This window comes from Rhinatrema bivittatum, chromosome 1 (assembly GCF_901001135.1).
Source record: "Rhinatrema bivittatum chromosome 1, aRhiBiv1.1, whole genome shotgun sequence".
NCBI lineage: Eukaryota > Metazoa > Chordata > Amphibia > Gymnophiona > Rhinatrematidae > Rhinatrema > Rhinatrema bivittatum.
The window spans coordinates 508,475,919-508,498,045 of NC_042615.1; the positions used below are offsets into that span (position 1 = coordinate 508,475,919).

Genomic DNA, 22,127 nt, shown 5'->3' on the forward strand with positions numbered 1-22,127 from the left:
TGCTGTTTCTGCATCAGTGAGATCTAAATTTTTAAGATCTTCTGAAATCAAATTATTAATTTCCTCTGTTTGACCTTGTTTTCGAAAGTAGATAGTTTTTTTGCTAGGAACATTATTTGGAGAATGCTTGATTGTGCAGGACGTATCAATCCGAAAGTGGTCAGACCAAGGAATAGGAGTGCAGCGGGGGTGTTTTGTTTCAATCAGGGAGTTAGTAAAAATGACATCAAGAGTATGACCAGCTTTATGAGTGGGGTTGGTCACAGTTTGTTGAAAGCCTAGAGCGTTCATAGAAGTCAGTAATGCTTCGCAGGCAGGGGTTAGTGGGAGCCGATCAAAATGTAAGTTAAAATCCCCGAGTATTATTGTTGGGAGATGTAAATCCATGTTTTTGGTAATGAATTCTGTAAGGCAGGATGGGTTGTTTTCAAGTATGCTAGGGGGGGAGTAGATCAGGCAGATTTGTAGTTCTTTAGATTTGAAAAGGCCAGTTTCAATTTTGTGATATGGAGTAGTAGCTTGAATTGTAAGATTGAATAACTAATAATAATAACAACTAATAATTGTAAGAAGGATAACTAAATTGATAAAGGGGATGTAATTGCTCCCTTATAAGGAAAGGCTAAAGAGGTTAGGGCTGTTCAGCTTGGAGAAGAGACAGCTGAGAGGGGATATGATAGAGGTCTATAAGATCATGAGCAGTTTAGAATGGGTAAATGTGAATTGGTTATTTACTCCTTTGGATAATGGGACTAGGGGGGCACTCCCCATGAAGTTAGCAAGTAGCACATTAAAACTAATTGGAGAAAATTCTTTCACTCAACGTGTACAGTTAAGCTCTGGAATTTGTTGCAAGAGGATGTGGTTAGTTCAATTGGTGTAGCTGAATTTAAAAAAAAGTTTGGATAAGTTCTTGGAGGAGAAGTCCATCAACTGCTATTAATCAAGTTGACTTAGGGAATAGTCACTGCTATTACTGGCATCAGTAGCATGGGATCTACTTAGTGTTTGGTTACTTGCCAAGTACTTGTAGCCTGGATTGGCCACTGTTGGAAACAGGATGCTGGGCTTGATGGACCTTTAGTCTGACCCAGCATGGCAAGTTCTTATGTTCTTGTCCATAGAGACCTTAGCCTCATTTGTGCCAGGTGGAGCAGCCTCCAACTGGATTTGATGGTGTCTCAAGCCAAGGCGACTCGGTTCTTCAGTCACAGACCAGAGGGGATCGACACTCTGGTTCTTCCTTGGCCAACAGAAATCCTGCTTTACATGTTTCCCCCATGGCCCCTTGTCGGCTGCATGGTGCAGTGCATAGGGAGACATCCAGGAAAGGTGGTTCTGGTAGCACCAAAGTGGCTGCAGTGCCCGTGATTTGCGGATCTGATTCATCCGCATGGGTTACTTCTTCAAGGGCTATCCAACAAAAAGTGCAGACAAACCAGGTCAAGTACCAATCGAGAATGAATTCCAAATAAAAGTTTATTGATATATTGTTGTTTTTAGTTCAGCAACTCCACTGACTTAAATTACAAGCATCTTTTTACAAAAGTCCCCCGACACGGTCCCGTGTTTCGCCAGAGGCTGCATCGGGAGGGACCAAAGACTTCACAGGCAAATCTATAAATAAAGCATATAAAAGATCAGGACAAAAATGGACTTAATGCCAACCCCCAAGAGTAGTTACATGTCACATTCAACAGTGTCTCTTTGTGGCTAGATTTGAAGAATTATTCATTTATCCATTTGAATGGTTTAATTCTATCTTTTTATGGCTGCGATTTGTTGATGACGTGTTCATTATCTGGCAAGGGACAGATGTACAGTTTTTTATGTTTGTAGACTGGTTGAACTCGCTTAATCCCAATTTACAGTTTAATTTCAGTATACACCCCTCACGGATAGCATTCTTAGACATCTTGATATCTGCTGATGGTGATAAGTTTCAGACTATGCTGTTCAGAAAAGAGACTGACAGGAACACTTTATTATCATTTGATAGCTGTCACCCGCGTACACTAAGGAACAGTATACCTACAGGTCAATTTTTGAGGCTCCGGAGACTTTGCCCTACCCGTGCAGAGTTCTTAGATCAGGCTAAACTAATGTCAGCACGTTTTATTGTAAGAGGTTATCCCACGAAGGTGATTAAGAATGCCTTCAAGCGGGCTTTATATGTAAATCGTGATCTGCTATTTCTTCCCCAGACTCGCTCATCTGAAGTCACTAATAATTGCATTTTACCATTCTCTACCCTTAGTTGGGCGGTCACGAACATTGTTTGGAAATATTGGCAGGCTTTATCATTACATCAGCTTTTTCAGGGGCCTTTACACTTCACCTATCGAAGGGGGAGGAATTTAAGGGACAGATTAATTCATGCGGACTCTACTCGGGCTGATGCGTATTCCACAAAATCTGGCACACTCATAAACCATGTGGTAATTGTTCAATGTGCTGTCACACGAACACCTTGTCATTCACACACCCGAGCAACCATAAAACTTTCTATTTGAGATCTGTATCTGACTGCACCACACAAGGGGTAGTGTATATCATCAAATGCCCATGTCCTTTATTGTATGTTGGAAAAACATCTAGGATGGTTAAAACGCGTATCATTGAACACTGTTCTAATATTAGAAACTCCCGAGAAAATGAACCCCTGGTTGAACACTGGGTCCGGTGCTCACACTCTCTCTGGCCTTTTCTTTTTTGTCATTGAAGTGGTTCCTCGTCCATCTCGGGGAGGTGATTATGCTGAACATTTAGGTTGTAAGGAGCAAAGGTGGATCTTTACCCTAGATACTGTAACACCTAATGGTTTGAATCGAGAACTTGAATGGCACCTGTTCACTTGACTGCCATTGGCGCCTCAGGTTCAGGAGAGCCGCTGATTGGCTCCCTGGAGTAATGCGATAGTTTCACCTGAGTTTCGTGCCTGACTCCGTTAGGTTTAAATACCTGCTTGTATTGAGGTTCAATGCACTCCCTGCCATGTTAGAAGTTTCTGCATCCAGGTATGGTAACCTGTTGAATGTGACATGTATTACTCTTGTGGGTTGGCATTAAGTCCATTTTTGTCCTGATCATTTATATGCTTTATTTATAGATTTGCCTGTGAAGTCTTTGGTCCCTCCCGATGCAGTCTCTGGCGAAACACAGGACCGTGTCAGGACTTTTGTAAAAAGATGCTTGTAATTTGTCAGTGGAGTTGCTGAACTAAAAACAACATATCAAACTTTTATTTGGAATTCATTCTCGATTGGGACTTGACCTGGTTTGTCTGCACTTTTTGTTGGATAGTATTTGTTGAAGTGCAGCGTATGCTCGCTGTTCTTTTGGCTGGATTTACTTCTTCAAGGGCCCATATTTTCAGATTAGGTGGATCTCTTTTGTCTCGCTGCTTGACTTTTGAAAGGAGGCGCTTACGATTGAAAGAGTACTCTTAGCCGGTTATTGCTACTTTCCTTCAGGCTAGGTGGACATAGCCTTCTCTTGCCTATGTCTAGGTATGGAGAATGTTTGAGTCCTGGTATTTGAAGGAAGGTCTGGAGCCTACGTAGGTGGACATTGTGCAGATTTTGGCCTTTTTGCAACAGGGCTTAGCAAAAGGGCTGGCCTACAATTCACTTCGGGTACTGGTGGCAGCCTTAGAATATATGTGAGGTAAGCTGCATGGAAGACTATTGACCTCTCATCTGGACATCATATGTTTTCTCAAGGGGGCGAAATATTTGTGCCCTCTGGTTCATAGGATGTGTTTGTCATGGAGTCTTAACTTGGTTCTGTGGGTGCTTTGTGGTCCTCTGTTTTGAGCCTTTGTGACGAACGTCTTTGAAGGACCTCATCTTCAAGTCAGTCTTTCTGGTAGCAGTTTGTTCGGCCAGGCAGATTTCAGAGCTTCAAGCTTTGTCCTATAGAGATCCTTTCCTGTAGATAACAGATGGGGTGTTGCATACGGTGCCTTCATTTATACTGAAGGTTGTTTCTTCTTTTCATCTCAATTCCAATGTTTTCGAATGTGCCATATGTGAGGGAGCTTCATCTATTGGATGTTCGTCATAATCTGGCATGGTACCTTAAGGTCACTTAACAGTTCTCTGTTAGGATCATCTGTTTGTCTTGTCTTGTTCAGTGGAGCAAAGAAAGGAAGTAAGGCATCTAAAGCCATGGTTGGTTGAAGAAAACTATATTTTTTCTGCCCGTCTCTGTGAAGGTCTGTCGATTCCAGAAGGTTTGTGTGCACGCTCTAGTAGGGCGCAAGTGGCCTCTTAGGCTGAGTGTCAGCTGGTGTCACACAGGAAAGCTGTAGAGCAGCAACATGATCTTCATGCTTTACCAGCCATTAACGATTGGATGTTTTGGGTGTCAGAGGAGGCTGTGTTTGAGGAGAGTGTTACAAGCGAGTCTTTCGGGTTCTTGCTCTTGTAGGGGATCTTGGGTACATCCTATTTATCTGGACCCATCTGGAGTATGAACAGGAAAGGGAAACTTGGTTCATACCTACTAATTTTCGTTCCTGGAATACCACAGATCAGTCCAGAAACTTGTCCCCTTTGATTACGAAAGACTGTGGTTGCTTCATTTGTTTATAATGCAGGATTTACTATGTGTATCTGTCAAGCCTATGGGATTGAAGGTATTCAGTCCCTTTGTTAGATGGGAGGGCTCCAGTTCAAGGGGCTCCAACCCCCTTTGTTCTCTGTTCACCCTGGAGGGGGAAGTTGATATGAGTTTGTTTCACTGTATCTTGGCTTGGGTACAGATCAATATTGAAGGACTACATGTGGCAATCTCTGTTATGTAGCAGTGCCTGAAAAGTTTTTATTCTCTACTTCCATCTGCTGGTAGGGATGCAAAACCTTCTTGTCTGGATTGATCTGTGGTATTTCAGGAATAAAAATTAGCAGGTAAGAACCAATTTTCCTATATGCTGGGTTCCACAATAGATGTTGCCACTTTAGGAAAAGGATCTTGGAATCCTTGTGGAAAATACATTAATATCATTGGCTTATTGTAACAATCAGAAAAGCGAATAGAACATTATAGGAAAGGAATAGTCCCAGTTTTATTTTGTATTCTAATGCCTGTATAGATAGATGTATGATGTATGTGCACTTGGAGTGTAATATGCAGTTCTGGTCACCACATCTGAAAAAAGAAATGGCCGAGAAGGGAGCAAATAATAAAGGTGTTGGAATGATTCCCTTACAAGAAGAGGCTGAACGATTTAGGGCTCTTCAACTTGGAGAAAGAGGTAACTGAGAGTGGATATGATAGAGGATTATAAAATCATGAGTGGTATTTACTGTATCAAACTATTAGGATTAGAGGACATTCCATGAAACTACTTGGTAGCAAATTTTAAATCAAATTTTGAAGGTGTGAGGGATTTTTTTTTTTTGGTCAATGAGCAATTAACCTGTGAGTTACCAGAGAATGTGGTCAAGGCTGGTAGTATAGCTGAGCTTTGTTTTAAAAAAACAAAGTTTGGAGAAGTTGCTGGCCATTAAAGATTAATAGGCAGGCAGACATGGGTCTGTCTGCTTCATACTTCTGGGGCTGAGCAATAGAGAATGCACTTCCTATTAGAATCTACTGGGTTCTTCCAAGTGACCCAGATTGGTCACTCTTGGGGGCAGGCAGCTTGGCTCAGTGGATCATTGGTCTGCTCCAGCCTCGTGGTCTCTCATGTTCTAGAACAGTGGATTTCAACCTCTTTTTCCCATCGTGACACACCTGACAGACAACGCTTGTGTGTGACACACTGCTCATTACAATTCACAGCAGAAATAAAATAAAGGTCCAGTATTTTTTTTTATTAAGAATGACACAAAGGAAAGATAAGTACTCTGAACAGAAATTGCATAAATAGTAAACATCCCATACCAAAACACCAATTTCCAGTACTTTAAAACAGTAACCACCTTACCTAAGAAAAGGCAACACTGAAAATATTACACCAGGCCTTAAGACACCAATACATCTCCTATTAGGAAAACAGACTAAGTTAGGCTGCTATAGAGCCCTAAACAGAAACTACACACCAGCAGAAAACCTCACCTGAATCTCATGTGCTGATCCTCACCTAACAAAAAATAGAGACCATAAAGCATAACTAAAAATATGCAGACAAAAACTGAACTGGAAACCACAACAAGCCAGAGAGACTGTATGCAGTGTTACAAAGGAAAAAAGAGAAATTTCAGCAATCCTCAAAACAAATCAAGAAATATAAAAGCTTACTAACAAAAATAACAGATTTCAAAATTAGCTGATGAATGGAATATCCAATAATTAAAAACTCATATCAAAAAGTTCCAGATACCAATAAAATATTTTAAAATAGACACACAGACCCAATAATGAAAAATAAGGATAAAAAAATGCTTTGCTCTGCATACTTGGGAATGTTTGATATCCAGGTGCCCTGAGAGTGTTTTGAATTCAAGGAGGAGAGATGGTTTGTTTGTAACTTTCTCCTCTCTGTCCCACACAAGCTGTCTCCTCACACTGGCTCTCAGTTACTCACTTACATAGGCTCTCAATCACACACATACACATGCTTTTTCTCTCACTTATATAGGCTCTTAACACATTTATACACATGCTGTCTGTCTTCACACTTGCATACATGCTGTCTTTCCCTCACACACAGGCCCTCAATCACATACTCACATGCTCTCTCACCTACACTGGCTCTCAATCACAGCCAGATACACATGCTCTCTTATACACACAGGCTCTTAATCATACATACACATGATCTCTCTCATTTACACACAGGTTCAGTCATACACTTACATTATTGCTGTCTCAGTCACACACAGGCTCTCAATCACACATACATGCTGACACACACACCCATGATCTCAAACATATACTTACTTACTCTCTCCCCACTGAACTAGTGACAGCAGCAGTCTCCTCCATTTCCTGCTTAGTGGCAGCAGCAGCAGCCTCCTCCACTTCCAGCTCTCTTGGCCTCGAGAAAGGACTCTCATCTGCCGTGGGGGCTGACATCGCTCCTCTTTTGCTCCACACCGTACTGCTTTTCTTCAGGCCGCGCCTCTTCTTCGGACCAATGATGCACACACTAGCATGGTCTCTTCCCGCACGTGCGGCCTCTGCACACCACTTCCTCTTCCGGAGGGCGGGAAGAAGAGACCATGCTGGTGCTGCTGACTCCAGCTCTCTTGCTGCATTCTGCCTGGGCTATCAGCATTTTAGGAAGTCATCCTCTGCCCAGGCTTATTTCGCTGAGGCAGGGGGAGCAGCTGGGTCAGCGGGGGGACCGCGAAGTGTGGTGACACACACGTGCCTGTGCTTGGAGACACACTGGTGTGTCTCAACACACCGGTTGAGAACTGCTGTTCTAGAAAATTAGAGAACTGGGGTGATTGACAGAGTGACTTATAGTGATTTAGAATCTGCATGGAATGGTCGCTCAAGCTAGTGTATTGCTGAAACCTCTAAGACATGCTGTCAGTCCTGGAAGAAACAATGACAGCATGGGTTGGGAAGGAGGAAGGTGGCTATGGGATCTTGAATGCTCATCTACCTGGCATGTCAGAGAACCAAAGATGACAAAAACTGACTTGGATAAGGAGTGTTACCCTGTAAGCAGTCCGGCTTCCATAGCAGGTATTTAGCCTTAGTCCAGAACTGAGCAGTTTTTGTCTGCCATTATAAACTGTTACTATATTTTATTACTATGAGAGTGAGACAGAGAAGAGTGCTGCTGAGTGACTTGCAGAACATCATGGGAGGGAGAATGGGATTGGAACCTGGGCCTTCTAGTTTCTCTCAGACTTTTTTTTTTTGACCCATTAGTTTCCTTTTGGCTCCTCTGGGTTTCCAGTTTGGTTGGAATCTGTACTGGGATCTGGCACTACGAGCCATTCATACAAAACCGCCAAGGAGTCCTTCCCACCTCACTCAGTCCAGTTATTGCAGTCACTGTTCTCAGCCGGGAGCCATACACTGGGACTCCTTCCAGAAACTTTGCCATCTTGAGCCCTCAATGAAGCCACTAGGTATCTCATTGGATGGTTGACGCCTCCCCCCTCCCCCCCCCCCCCCCCCCCCCCCCCCCCCCCAGGGCCCAAGGAACTATGAGTACTCCCTCCACAGCATCCTCAGAAGACTTCAGCCAGGAATGCACAGCTTTTATATTCTAGGCCACACTGCCAATCCAGGAAGAAAAGGTCTGAGAGAAACAGTCAATGAGTGACTTGCAAAAGGTCACACAGTGTAACTCGTGGTAGGTAACCTTGGATCTATGTTTCATAGTTCTGTGGTGGAATGGCTATAATTTTCTGGTAGTACTAATTGGTTCCACACGCTGCCTTTTGATCATAGTTTCTAGCTTGTTTTTTCTTTGTCTGCAGGGATCCCTTTGCATTGGTGAGGGGAGGATCTGGAACCTTGTTTCTTTTCTCAAATCTCCTATTTCTTCCTAACAGGCAGCTTTGCAGTGTGGGGAGGCCTCTTCTCCACAATCGACTGTGGCCTGGTGAAGCTGCGTGGGAAGGAGGACCCCTGGAACTCTATCTCCAGCGGTGCACTCACCGGAGCAGTCCTAGCCTCCAGGAGTAAGTATTGGCTGAGAAAGGCGTTCAGGCTAAAAAGTAAAAACCGTTCCCTGTACATACCCGGATCAGTCCAGACAGCTGGATTTTGCCTCCCATCCAGCAGATGGAGACAGAGAAATTTTGACTAACTCTGCCACTTAACCCAAGGTGCCACCTGCAGTCTGCCAGTATTTCTGTGTACTGCATCTGGTAGAGGTGCAAAGTCCTGCAGTCTAAGACTTCAAAAAAAAACAAACCAACAAAAAACCCAGAAGATAGAAAAGTACAGGAAAAAGAGAATGAAGTTTTCTTCAAACAGCCTCCCAGGGGGTAGTTAGGTCCTGGTGGTACCATCTCCCTGGTATGTGAGGCAGGAGAGCTGTTGGTCAGATATTCCTGTTCAGCTCCTGGAGCCTAGCTGCCATTCAGGATGACACCGGGGATCCACTTGAGCCTGCTGCCTTCTTAGGGAAGTTTTAAAAAATAAAAAAAAAAGAGAGAGAAGGGTAGTGGTTTTTTTTTTCTTTTAGCGCTGACCAGCGCTTTCAGGCACTGCTCGAGCTTGCTGCAGCAGCTCTCCAATATCCCTCCTCCCTCGGTGTGTGTTTCTTTCTGGAGCTGCATTCGTCTGCCTGGCTGCCAATCGCCCTTCTGCCACCATTATGCCATGTGGGACTGCATGCAGGGCCTGCGGCTTTTGCGTGATGGGTTATGTGCTCGTTGCCTCCCCGGGGGGAAGGCTCTTAGAGCGCTGCTGCAGGAGAAAAGGTGAAGGAGCCTGGGAGGCTTTCAGCATCGCAGCAGCCTCCGGCAAGTCTCTTCCCCGTGAGCACGGGAACAGAGCCATTTTGTGGGGGATTTCCCGCCTCCATTATCGCCACAAGCTGAGGCCTCTGGTGGGGGCTGTGCCGCTCGGGAAGCTGCTGAGCCACATGAAGGGTAACCCGAAGATGTCCCCGACTCCTCCTCTTCCTCCTCTTTCACCTTGGATTTTGTGCGGCTGTTGCAGAAGGTGTTTAAGGCAGGTCAGTCAAGCGGCACTGGGGCAAGGCTGCTAAGCGGGTTGGAGCCCCAGCCAGCTCAGGAACCCAAAGGCCAAGCGGCTGCTGAGGTCTTCCCCATTCCCACCAGTGGTGGACACCTCTTCAGAGGGTTTGCAACAGAATAATCTGCAGGGGCAGGACCCTCTGGGTAGACCCTAGGCTGGATTCTCAGGGACCAGACCACGACTCTTCACAGGCATCTACCATTGAGGGTGATGATCCCAAAGTGGTCCGGCTGTTCTGCAGGGAAAATACCCGCAGTATTGGAGGAGCTGGGTATTGATGCTCCTGAGAGCTTGGAGTTGGGAGCAGTGGACCTGGTTATGGTGGAGCTTCGGGGTCCCACCAGGACTTTTCCATTCCATCAGTCTGACTGCCTTGCTTTTCTGGCAGTAGGATACTCCAGACATGGGGCTGAAGGTCATGCGAGCCATGGACAAGTTGTATCCACTACTGGAGGAAGTGCTGGACCTTCGGAGGATTCCTAAGGTGGATGCTTTGGTCTCAGCGGTCACTAAGAAAACGATCATTCTGGTCACAGGCGCTGTAGTACTCAAGGATCTTCAGGATCGGAAGCTGGAAGGTCAACTCAAAAAGATTTTTGAGGTGTTGGCGCTGGGAGCCCGGGCTGCTATGTGTAGCAGTTTTATGTTGAGAGCAGGTCTGCACTGGGTTCAGCAGTTACAGATGGACAGGACCTTGTCACCCGCGGAGTCCATGCAGGCCGAGCGGCTGGAAGATGTTGTGGCCTATAGTGCGGATGTGCTCTGACCTTCTCTGTGCTTCTTCAAGATCCCTGGTGGCGGCAGTGTAATCTGAGACTCCTCTGAGGATTTCAGCGGCAGATATTTCTTCCAAGACACAGCTTGGTTCGCTGCCTTTTAAAGGAAAGTTACTCTTCAGGAAGGACTTAGAAGAAATGATCAAGTCCCTCAGGGAGAATAAGGTGCATAAGCTGCCAGAGGACAAAACCGAAGGCTAGAAATGCTTTTCCCTATTGCTCTCCATTTCATGGAAATCGACTAATCAGGTCTTCCAGATCTTCAGGGTCTTCTTCATGTCAAGGCACCGGCAGGCAGCAGTCGTGGAATCTGTCCTTTCATGGATGCAGGCCTGGGCAAGATGGCCCCTCCCAGGGGCAGGGTGGAGTTAAATTCCTCCCCCCCCCCCCCCCCCCCAATGAGGCGAGGCCAGCTCACTCCTCGGTGCCAGCGATAGGGGGCCGGTTGGCTCTTTTCTATGAGGAGTGGGTCAAGATCACGTCTGATCAATGGGTCTTAAGTGTCATAGAAAAAGGCTCTGCTTTAGAATTTGCTCAACCTTTAAGAGATTGTTTTTTTGGTTTCCATGTGCTGTTACAAGCAGAAGAGGATGGCGGTTCGAGACACAATCCTCCACCTCAGAGAGATGGGAGCCATCGTGCTGGTGCCTCTGGAAGAGCGAAGGCAGTGTCTTTACTCCATCTATTTTGTGGTACTGAAAAAGGAAGGTACCTTCTGTCCCATTCTGGATTTGAAGAAAATAAACAAGACTCTCAGAATCCCCCACTTCCATATGGAGACTCTGCGGTCTGTCATTGCATTGGTACACAGAGGGGAGTATCTCGCCTCTTTGGACCTGACAGCATATCTGCAAATCGGTATACAGTGCAATCACCAGAAATATTTGAGGTTCATGGTTCTGGGAGAGCATTACCAGTTTTGCGCCCTGCCTTTTGGATTGGCAACGGCTCCCAGGACCTTTACCAAGGTCATAATCGTGGTAGCGGCAGCTCTCTGCAAGGAAGGGATCCTGGTCCACCCCTACTTTGGATGACTGGCTGATTCGAGCAAAGTCTTAATCCTCGTGTCAAGGAGGCATTGAGTTAGATAGTCAACCTGGCCAAAAGTCACTTGATTCAATCCCAGATGTTGGAGTTCCTAGGGGCACAGTTTGACACGAGCATGGGGAAGATCTTCCTCACAGAGGAAAGGATTGTCAAATTGCAAGCTCAGGTTCGATCGCTGTTGGACTAGACGTTGCCCTGAGTATGGGACTACTTGCAAGTGCTTGGATCTGTGGCTTCAACCTTGGAGTTGGTGCATATGAGGCCTCTACAGTCCCCCTTACTATCCTGTGGGATCCGATGTCCAAGTGCTTTCATTTGCCTCTCCCCCTCCTGGAATCGGCAAGGACCAGCGTGCAGTGGTAGCTTCAGCCGGATAAGTTGTGGAGGGGAGTAGACCTGGATATCCTGTCTTGGACAATTGTTACTACTGATGCCGATCTCTCTGGTTGGGGAGAGGTCTGTCAGAGATCAGTGCAGGGCCAGTGGTCTCCAGAGGAGACCTCGTGGTCGATCAACCGGTTGGAGACCAGGTGGTGCGCCTGGTCAGGGGAAGGCCAGTGAGGGTGTTATCAGACAATGCAACCACGGTGGCTTACATCAGTCATCAAGATGGGACCAAGAGCCAGGCAGTAGCCCAGGAGTTGGTCACCTGGGCTGAGCTTCATCTGGAGAGATTGACAGCGTCCTACATCTCCGGTGTTGACAATTCGCAGGCAGATTTTTTGAGCAGTCTTCAGCTGGATCCTGGGGAGTGGGAGTTGTCGGTTGAAGTGTTTCGCCTCAAGTGGTCTACTCCTCATGTGGACCTGATGGCGACATTTCACAATGCCAAGGCTCCTCTGTTTTTCAGCAGACTGAGGGAGATGGGCGCAGAAGGGGTGGATGCTCTAGTTCTGTCCTGGCTGGTACATGTTCTCCTGTATGTCTTCCCGCCATAGCCATTAATAGGCAAGGTCGTGCGCCGCATAGAAATCCATCAGGGCAAGGTGGTTCTCGTAGTTCTGAAGTGGCCGAGATGTCCATGGTTTGCGAATCTGATCAACCTAGCAGTGGATGGTCCCCTGAGGTTGGGGCACCTGTTCAATCTCTTGCATCAAGGCCCCATTTGTTTCAATCAGGTAGATCGCTTTTGTCTGGCGGCTTGGCTTTTGAGAGGGAGTGTTTGAGGAATAAGAGTTATTCGGATGTGTGATAGCTACCCTACTGCAGTCCACTTCGTTGGCGCATGCCAGAATGTGGGGGATTTTTGAGTCTTGGTGCCTTAAGAACAAAGTGGATCTGCTTCAGGGCTTTGTGTGGGATGTCTTGTCCTTTTTGCAGGACGAACTCCGTTAAGGGTTTATCCTTTAATTCCCTGAGAGTTCAGGTGGCGGCTCTAGGCTGTTTTCGTGACAAAGTGTGTTTTTTCTCCGGGGAGTGAAACATTTGTGGCCTCTAGTTCGGAATCCTTGTCCTTCCTAGAGCCTTAATGTCATCCTGAAAGCTTTGTGTACGTCTCTTTTTGAGCCTTTGAAGGTGATCTTCCTGGTGGCTATATCTTCTGCCAGATGGGTGTCTGATCTTCAGGCCTTATCCTGTAGGGGCTCCTTTTTGCGAATTACGGACTTGGGAGAGTCCTTGAGAACTGTCCCCTCCTTTCTGTCTAAGGTGGTATTGTGTCTTCATTTAAATCATTTGGTGGAACTGCCATCCTTTTTGGACTTGGTCCCTTCTACTCCTCAGTCCAAAGAGTTGCAGAAGTTGGATGTGAAGAGGGCTCTCTTGCGTCACTTAGAAGTGACAAACAGTTTCCGCTTGTCTGATCATCTTTTGTTCTGTGGAGTGGCCCTTTCTGGTTGTGGGGGCTGTCTGGCTCAAGTGGCGCAGAGACGCTGGTTTCTGGAGGAGATGATATTGTCCATCAAACATCTAGAGACAAGAGTGATGCGTCTAGCGTTGCAGGCCGCCTTGCCTCTTGTTCAGGGCAGACCAATGAGAGTTTTGTCGGACAATGCGACTGTGGCTTACATCACCTGGCAGGGTGGTACCAAGAGTTGGGCAGTGGTGCAGGAGGCCCAAGAGTTAGTCCACTGGGAAGAGCACCATCTAGAGATGCTGGCAGTTTTCCAGCATAGCGGGGTTGGACAACGTCTAGGTGGATTTTCTCAGTTGCTGACAGCTGGATCCCGGGAAGTGGGAGTTGTCAGAGGAAGCCATGCTCCTGATTTGTTGCAGGTGGGGAGTCCCTTGCATGGATCTCATGGCAACGCGAAAGAATGCCGAGGCTCTGAGGTTCTTCAGTTGAAGAGAGCATGGGACAGAAGGATTCGATGCCTTAGTCATTCCGTGTTCACAAGGAATTCTGTATGTATTTCTGCCGTGGCCACTGGTGGGCAAGGTCTTGCAAGAATAGAGGTTCATCCAAGGCAAGTAGTTCTGGTGGCACCAGAATGGCCCCATTGGCTGTGGTTCACAGATCTAGTCAGTCTCACAGTGGAAAGCCTGCTACATCTGGCTCATCTTCCCAACCTACTGCACTAAGGTCCTATATTTTTGGATCAGGCAGATAGTTTCTCTCTCACGGCTTGGCTTTTGAGAGGAGGTGCCTGAGAGAAAAGGGGGTATCCAGAAGATGATACCACTTTACTACAAGCAAGAAAAGTCCACCTCCTTGGCATTTGTGCAGGTGCAGAAGGTGTTTGAGGTTTGATGCAAAGAGTAGAGTGTGGATCTGATTCGAGCTTCTGTGGCCCACATTTTGTCTTTTATGCAGCAAGGTCTGGTAAAAGGTTTGGCTATCAACTCCAGGTGGCCGCCTTGAGCGTCTTAGAGGCACGGGGTGCCTCTGGCTGCGCATCCGGATGTGGTACGTTTTCTGCGAGGTGTCAAGCATTTGCGTCCCCTGGTGCAGAAAGTATGTCCTCAGATGCGCCTGAACTTTGGTTCTCAAAGCGTGTGGAGCACCTTTGAGCTGCTACACAGGACAACTTTGAAGGATTTTACTTTAAAAGTCATTTTTCTGCTGGCAGAATAAAAAGTCACCAATCCGTGCCAAAGTAGACCACAATACGTCTACTCCCTTTTTCTCATATTGAGGAACTATGTTTTGTTATACTCCATCTCCTCACCTCGAGGAACCTTGTTTTGTTTACCCTGTCTTTTCTTAGCTGCCTTTCGTTATCCCCTCTCCCAGTTTTGACTTCCCTGTTAAAATGTAATTTTCCAAACTTAACCTGTTTACTGTAAACTGACATGATGTCCACAAGAATGCCGGTATATAAAAATGTTTAAATAAATAAAATGGTATTGAGGCTACTTTTAAACTAATGGACATGTATCTTAATATTATTAAACAGCTTTTAACTCAAAGGAAACTGATTTTAAACCTAGAGAAATCTGTTTTTATGGCTTTAGACCAAAAGAATGTGAACACAGAAATGAAAACTGTTACCCTGAATGATATAACTAGTTATAAATTAGTTGAGTCAACTAGGAATCTAGGAGTTATCTTTGACTATGAATTGAATTTTAAGGCACATATTTCGAAGAAAGTTAAAGAGGGTTATAGCAAGCTGATGATGCTAAAACGGTTAAAACCGTACCTCACTAGGGAAAACTTTAGAACAATACTTCAGACTCTATTATTAACTGGATTGGATTATTGTAATTCTACCCTGTTAGGAATTCCAAAAGCAACACTTCGCCCCCTACAGGTTCTTCAAAATACAGCGGCCCGCATCCTTTCGAATACTAGAAGAATGGACCATATCACACCAGTCTTAAAGGATTTACACTGGTTACCAGTTGAAAGTAGGATCACTTATAAAGCGTTATGTATTATCCATAAAATTTTATATAGTGACAAGTCTGCTTGGTTAAACTCCACATTAAAACTACATATCCCTCAACACAATCTGAGGTCGTTAAATAAAGCGCTTTTGACAATTCAGACGGTCTGATCTGCACACTTAAGCGAAGTCAGAGCGCGAGCAATCTCTATCGCTGGGCCGACTCTCTGGAATAAATTGCCCTCAGAAATACGGTTGCAAGAAAATCTGAAGAGGAAAGATCTGAAAACATGGCTTTTTAGACAAACTTTTGAAATTGGACAGTCATGTTTAATCTGGGTCTTTTGTATGAGTATCTTCGTGTTTTTAATCTGTTCCTATCTTTTTTAATATTTAATTCCTATTTTAATTTGATCTTAACTGAAATTATATTGTTTCATTGTATTCCTTTTATCATGTTTTTATAATATGAATCATTGTAAACCGTAGAGATGGAACTTGTTCTGTGCAACGGTATATAAAAACTGTATAAATAAATGTGAAGCGAGCACTGTTACGGTATCTGGAGCTCACTAATAGCTTTAGTGTGTCAGATCATCTTTTCGTTCTCCTGAATGGAGCAAAGAGGGCAGAAAGCTTCAAAAGCAACCATAGCACGGTGGCTGAAAGTGGTCATAGTTTCAGCGTTCATTTGCAGGGGATGATCAGTGCCTCAGGGTCTAAGAGCTCACTCGACTCTATCGCAAGCAGCATCCTGGGCAGAGTGTCTGTGTCTTCTCAAGAGATTTGTAGGGTGGCTACTTGGAAGTCATTGCACACTTTCTTCAGGCATTATTGTCTGGACATTCAGGCTTCAGATACCATGGGCTTTGGGGAAAGCGTACTTCGAGCAGGATTCTCGCAGTCCCACCCAGATTAGGGAAGCTTTGGTACATCCCAGGAGTCTGGACTGATCTGGGTACGTGCAGGGAAAGGAAAACTTGGTTCTTACCTGCTAATTTTCATTCCTGTAGTACCACAGATCAGTCCAGAGTCCCGCCCAGGTTTGGAGAGTCCAGTTGATCTGTGGTTTGTTTTTTTTTGTATATAAGCTGGAGGATTTTCAATTGGCTTTTTTTCTGGCTCAGGTGATAGTTGTACATTCTGACTTTTATATGGTTATAAAGGTCGATCAGATTTAGTGGTTCCTTCTCCTGCTTGTTTGGCAGAAGATATGAAATAGGTTATGTTGAGTTTTGGAATACTTTTCCATCTTGGATTGGGTACAGGTCAATACTGACGGACTGCAGGTGGCACACCAGGTTAAGTGTCAGTAAAACTTTCTCTGTCTCCATGTGCTGGAAGGGAGGCAAAACCCAGGAGTTTGGACCAATCTGTAGTACTACAGGAACAAAAATTAGCAAGTAAGAACCAATTTTCCTTTAAAAGCCATAATTCTTAATCAAATCAGTTCATGGACCAGTATACGGCTGCCTTGTAGACACTCTGAACAGTGCTCCCCTATGCTTTTTTTAAAAAGGAATGCTTCCATTTTAGCCATGTTGAAAAGTCAGCGAAGTTACAGTGCCAAAATCACTATACAGGTTTTTTTTTCCCTGTCAGCTTGGGGCATAATCCCTGGTGCCGCCTACCAGTATCCCAAAGAGTCTGGCTGCCGGAACTGAACTGCACTTGAAGCTAAACAGCCAGCTCGATATATATATATATATATATATATTTTTATTTTTTTTTTTTTTTTTTTTTTTCTCAGTATGGTCTCATCCAGTCCTGATTTTGCTCCCATTATTCATGTGGACTTGTAGCTCTGACTTTCCTAAGAAAAGCAAGGCACTGGGAAGCTCTATCTGAGAAGCCCCTTTTACAATACCTCTTCACCATAGAGAACCAAAGTAATCCATGATCTTCCTCTGCTTCTCTCTTTTAGGTGGGCCCCTTGCCATGGTGGGCTCAGCAATGATGGGAGGGATTCTCCTGGCGCTGATCGAAGGTGTGGGCATCCTCCTGACCAGATATACGGCACAGCAGTTTCAGAACCGTAAGTGGCAAGGAGAGGTGGTGGGGCAGGGGCAAAAGAGGCGAGCAGGGGGTGCATAACAAGTGGACACTGAGGGGTTTCTGTTCTAGTCTGGAAAAATGTTTTGAAAACTTATGCACCATATCTAATTCTTATGAGCATGGAGTTTCAGCTCTTTTGAGGCCCAGTAGCAGGGGCCTGCTCTTAAGGAGATGAGGGTCTCAGGTGAATAAGCTCTTGGCGGGTATTTTTTTTTTTTTTTTTGTCCCTCTGGCCCACAGAAGCAATGCTTCTTCCCTCCATCTGCTGCCTCCTATTCAGTTGACTTCACTTGAAATTTGAACACTCAAGACCGGCAGGTGCCAAGAAGCTGTGGGGCCTTGCACAGTTCAAAGTTCAGATAGAGCTAGCAGAGGAGGGAAGAAGTTCTGCTGCTCTCTTGCAGGAAGGAGGAGATGAGGAAACTTCTAGTAGCAGGTAAGGAGGAGTAGAAGTTGGGGGTCACATGGGGCTCAGGGCAGTTAGCCTTCACCTCACTCTTCTTCCCCATTCACTATGGTTGCAGGGGCCAGTCCTGGACTGCAGCTCCACGCTGCAGTGCCCGAGCTGCTGAAAATTTGAGAAGGGTTGGGTGCCATGCACCAAATTTTAATCGCCAAAGTGCCCAGGTGACTGGTATTTTTCTAGCCCTGCTGCTGTTAACCTAATTTATAGCAAGATGAGAGATGATGAATCTGTCTTAGCAGGGAAAGAGGAGCAAGGCAGTGATACTGGAGGAAAAGGGCATAAGAGCAAGCAGCGAGGACAGGGAAAAGGGGCTGAGTATTGGTGATCTATAAGAACATAGAAGGTTGCAGACTGGCAATTTCAGGGAATAGCACAGATGTGGTAGGTTCTGGTACCTCTGATGGAATACTGCTCAAAATCCTTTGCCAAAACCACTTGGACTACCTAACCTCTCCTTTCTCCCTTTCTAGCGAGTCCCTTTGAGGATCCTAGCCAGCTTGCCCCACAGGATGGCTCTCCACCACCTGGCTACAGCAGTTACAGACAGTACCAGTGAAGTGGCACTTGCATGAATGGAGAAGAATTGGAGGCTCAGGGGCTCCAGGCCCTATGGGATTCTGCTCTTCAAATCTGTTTAAAAACCTCGGCTTGGGGACTTTCCAGCCTTGCAGATGAGAGAAATCCCTACTATCCACCTTCAAAAATTGACTTTTGAGCATATTTTCTTATAATAAAAAAGACGTTCTTTTTATAACTAGTGTTTGGGGCAAAAGAAGAGATTTGGGAGTTTGTGGGATAGAGAAGAGTAAGGAATTTAAAAGGTAATGGCTTGTGGGACCTGCAAGAATTAAACCTTTGTCTAGTGTTAGGTGCATTCACAGAGTTGGATGTGGGGGTGATGGAAAGTATCTTACTATTGGAATAGCAGTCTCTGGGAATCTCACCCATCATGGATAGGAGAGAGAAGCCTTTCCATACCAGATGGTGGAGCAGCAGACTGTAAGGGGTGCACCTAGCCAAGGTTATTCAAAGGAAGCTACTATTTACATTTTTCCTCCTATGCAGAGCCCCCAGCCTGCCATGCTTACTCAGAAGGAACCTGAGCGAATTTGTCACTGTGAGAATGGGAATACTTAAAATAGACTTTTAGCAGAGGTGGTGGGAACCTACTCTGTGGCATTTCGCTATGCTTGAGATAGACACAGAGCCCTTAATGATAGGGCAAGCAAGGGTGAAGACCAGAAGTGTCGGGCTAGTGGTCTGTGGGGTGCAGTGTCCTATTTTCCCAAGACCGGCCAATCTGAGGATATCCTAATGCGAGGGGATCCTTCACTAGGGAAGTGGGAAGATGCCCAGTCTAGCTAATAATTAATCGATTTGTCCTTCTGAACCTTGTCCAGACCTTTTTTAAAACCCAGCTATGCTCTAAACCTTAACTGTCTCCCAGCACTAAATTTCCTCAGTTTAGTTGTGCATTGACTGTGAACAAAAAGTTAAAATGTTTTAAATCTTAAATAGCATCAGTGTTTCCTAATACTAGCTGAGAGCGTGAATGTTGCCATTCCAGCCCCTTCATGATTTTATAAACCTTTTGTCCTATTCCCTCACCGCCATCTTTTCTCCAAGCTGATTAGCCCTAATCCGTGTAGCCTTTCATAAAGGAGCTACTGCACATCTTACAGCTTTTTTCTGAACTTCTAGTTCCACTCTATTTTTTGTGTTATGGAATGACCACACTAGCACACAGTACCTAAGCTATGTTGGTTGCACCATCCATTCATACAGAAGCATGATAGTTGCAGGGTTTTTTGTTTTCTTTTTTGAATAATTCCTAATATTCTAGTTGGCGTAAAGTCATTCTTCCAACTCTTCTCTGTCAGGATGCTCTTATCTGTTTTTAACAATATCCTTGATGCTGTGTTCTTTGTGCAGCTGTCAGCTTTACCCCATGGTTAAGTTCTCCTTTTCTGTTGGTGGCAGGAGCTGGATTACATTCGGAGCAAGATGGAGCTCATCTTGTCAGAATAGTTTTTTCTTCAGTTCCCAAATGAATCTAAACTCCCTTTTTTTCCTGCACCGTTGTCTCCTTTATGCAGTGAGATGCTGGAGCTCAGCCTGTCTCTGAGGGCCTGTGCATTGCACAAGGAGCATTACTGTGAATGCAGCCTCTGCGCTACCTAGAAGTATAAACTTAGCCTGGAGCACTCTCCCGCCCCCTTTTTTTTGACTGCTCCAGCCGGCTCCCCTGTACTCTCTAAAATCCTATCTAGGGAACTATTCAAAACAGTCATCAAAACTAAATGCAAGTGCTGATGAACACACAAATCCTAAACAGTTGTATAATTACAATAACACATGTCTTTTTATTCATTTTGAAGAAGGGGGTGGTTTTTTTTGTTTTTTAAACCAATGATCAATTAAAAAAAACTGTTAGGATATTTTTGTGCATTTTGACGTGTTCAGGTTTATCTATCTTTGAATGTTTTAAATAGGTCCCTTGAAGAAAGCTTTCATTGTCCCAAACACAGTCCCGGTCTGTCAGCTTCTGTAAAGATTTTTTATGGAGGGGGGCCTCTCAAATTTCATCACCCCCAACTATGAAACTTAAGATCTTTCTTGCTCATAATGACCCTTGCTATGTATTTATTGCTTTATATTTATTTTAGCTTTTCTAGAGAGTCTGTTGCAATAAGAGGTATATGCTATAGTCATAACACTTGTGAGTTCCTGGTCTTCTGTTTGTCCACAGGCAGCAGCAGAACAAGCTTCCCTCACCCAGGCTGTCCTGCCAGTATGAGGGTAATACAGAGAGGCCACCAAACCGTGTTTATATGTTACGTAGTGGTTACTACTTCCTGCAGTAGATTTGAGATAAAGCAGTGCATGAAAGAGTGGGGACTAAAGCCCACATTTTATCAAAATTTTCCTAGCCATTCCCAGAGGGAGATCTGCTAGTCCCTGGTTTTGGACAGGGCTTTGGCTCATCCTCTGAAGTGCATGATTTCTAGGCCCATATGCCTTTTTCATTCTTAAAAAAAAAAAACAGGCATTTAAAAATATACTTTATATTTGACATGTGAGCCCCTGTAAGAATGTAGTTTGGATACGGCAACCCCATTGTTTGAAACACTTTCCTGCTATTAACCACAGCTGAAGCATGCTAAGGAGTTTCCAATTCCAAGTAACCATTTTTAACCAAGTCTGAGCCAAAATTATAGTTGCAGTGGCTAGTAGATAGAGCAAGCAAAGGAAAATTGATTCTTGCCTGCTAATTTTCATTCCTGTAGTACCACAGATCAGTCCAGACTGCTGGGTTTTGCCTCCCTTCCAGCAGATGGAGACAGAGAAAAACTTGAAGAGCACCCCCCTCTTAGTGTGGTGTGGTACCTGCGTCCCTTCAGTATAAACATTACCAAAGCAGAACAACAGATTCAAAGCCAAAGGTTAGATCAAGCAAGGACAATAACAATAGTAAACTATGTACAGGTAAGGAGTAATATTGGAGTATTATCTTCTGACATAATCGTACATTTAACCTAAACAGAAAATTTTGCTTTGAATAGAAAAAAAAATCGAGCAGACTCTCAATCCTGAATACACCCCCCCCCCCCCCCCCCCCCACAATGGGTGGGCATCTAGACTGATCCATGGTACTACAGGAACAAAAATTAGCAGGTAAGAACCAATTTTCCTTTCCCTGTACATACTTGGATCAGTCTAGACAGCTGGGATGTACCTAAGCTTTCTTAACTGGGGTGGGACCTGGAGTCCCTCTCGAATGACACTGCTCCCAAAACCGCCGACGTCTGGTACCTGGATGTCCAAATGATGATGTCTGGGAAAAGTGGGCAGAGACTTCCAAGTCACCGCCCTACAGATTTCCTGCGGCAACACGAACGGGGTGTCCGCACAGGAAGCAGTTTGTGACCGTATCGAATGAGCTTTTAGGCCGTCCAGAACCGGTCGTCTGCGGCAAATGTAAGCAAAAGCGATAGCCTCTTTCAACCAACGGGCTTTGGTAGCTTTAGTCGCCTTGTGTCCCTTCTTAGGACCACTCCACAGAACAAAAAGATGATCTGAAACCTGAAAAGCATTAGTGACCTCAAAGTAACACGAGAACCAGTTTAACATCCAGACATTGCAATTCTCTAGCATGAGGGGAATCTCGCTCTAAAACTGGAAGTTCCACTGACCATGAAAAGCAGAGACCACCTTTGGGAGAGGATAGAGTCATTCTTAGCGATACCCTGGAATCCAAAAACCGTAAGAATGGTTCCTGACAGGAGAAGGCTTGAATCTCAGAAACCCTCCTAGTGGAGCAGATAGCCACCAAAAACACAGTCTTGAGGGTTAAATCCTTCAAGGTAGCTTTCCTGAGCTCAAAAGGAGATTCAC

The 22,127-nt window shown here is 45.0% G+C and overlaps 1 protein-coding gene across 1 annotated transcript in view; it reads left to right on the top strand.

Moving 5' to 3' along the window:
* The window catches only part of TIMM17B (translocase of inner mitochondrial membrane 17B), a 46,603-nt gene extending 25,787 nt beyond the window's left edge, over positions 1 to 20,816 (top strand). Inside the window, exons 4-6 of the mRNA XM_029611271.1 lie at positions 8,466 to 8,594; positions 17,136 to 17,246; positions 18,203 to 20,816. Coding sequence (XP_029467131.1) covers positions 8,466 to 8,594; positions 17,136 to 17,246; positions 18,203 to 18,288 — 326 coding nt within the window. The 3' untranslated portion in view covers positions 18,289 to 20,816. The remainder of the gene's footprint in view (positions 1 to 8,465; positions 8,595 to 17,135; positions 17,247 to 18,202) is intronic.
* The last annotated feature ends 1,311 nt before the right edge of the window (positions 20,817 to 22,127 follow it).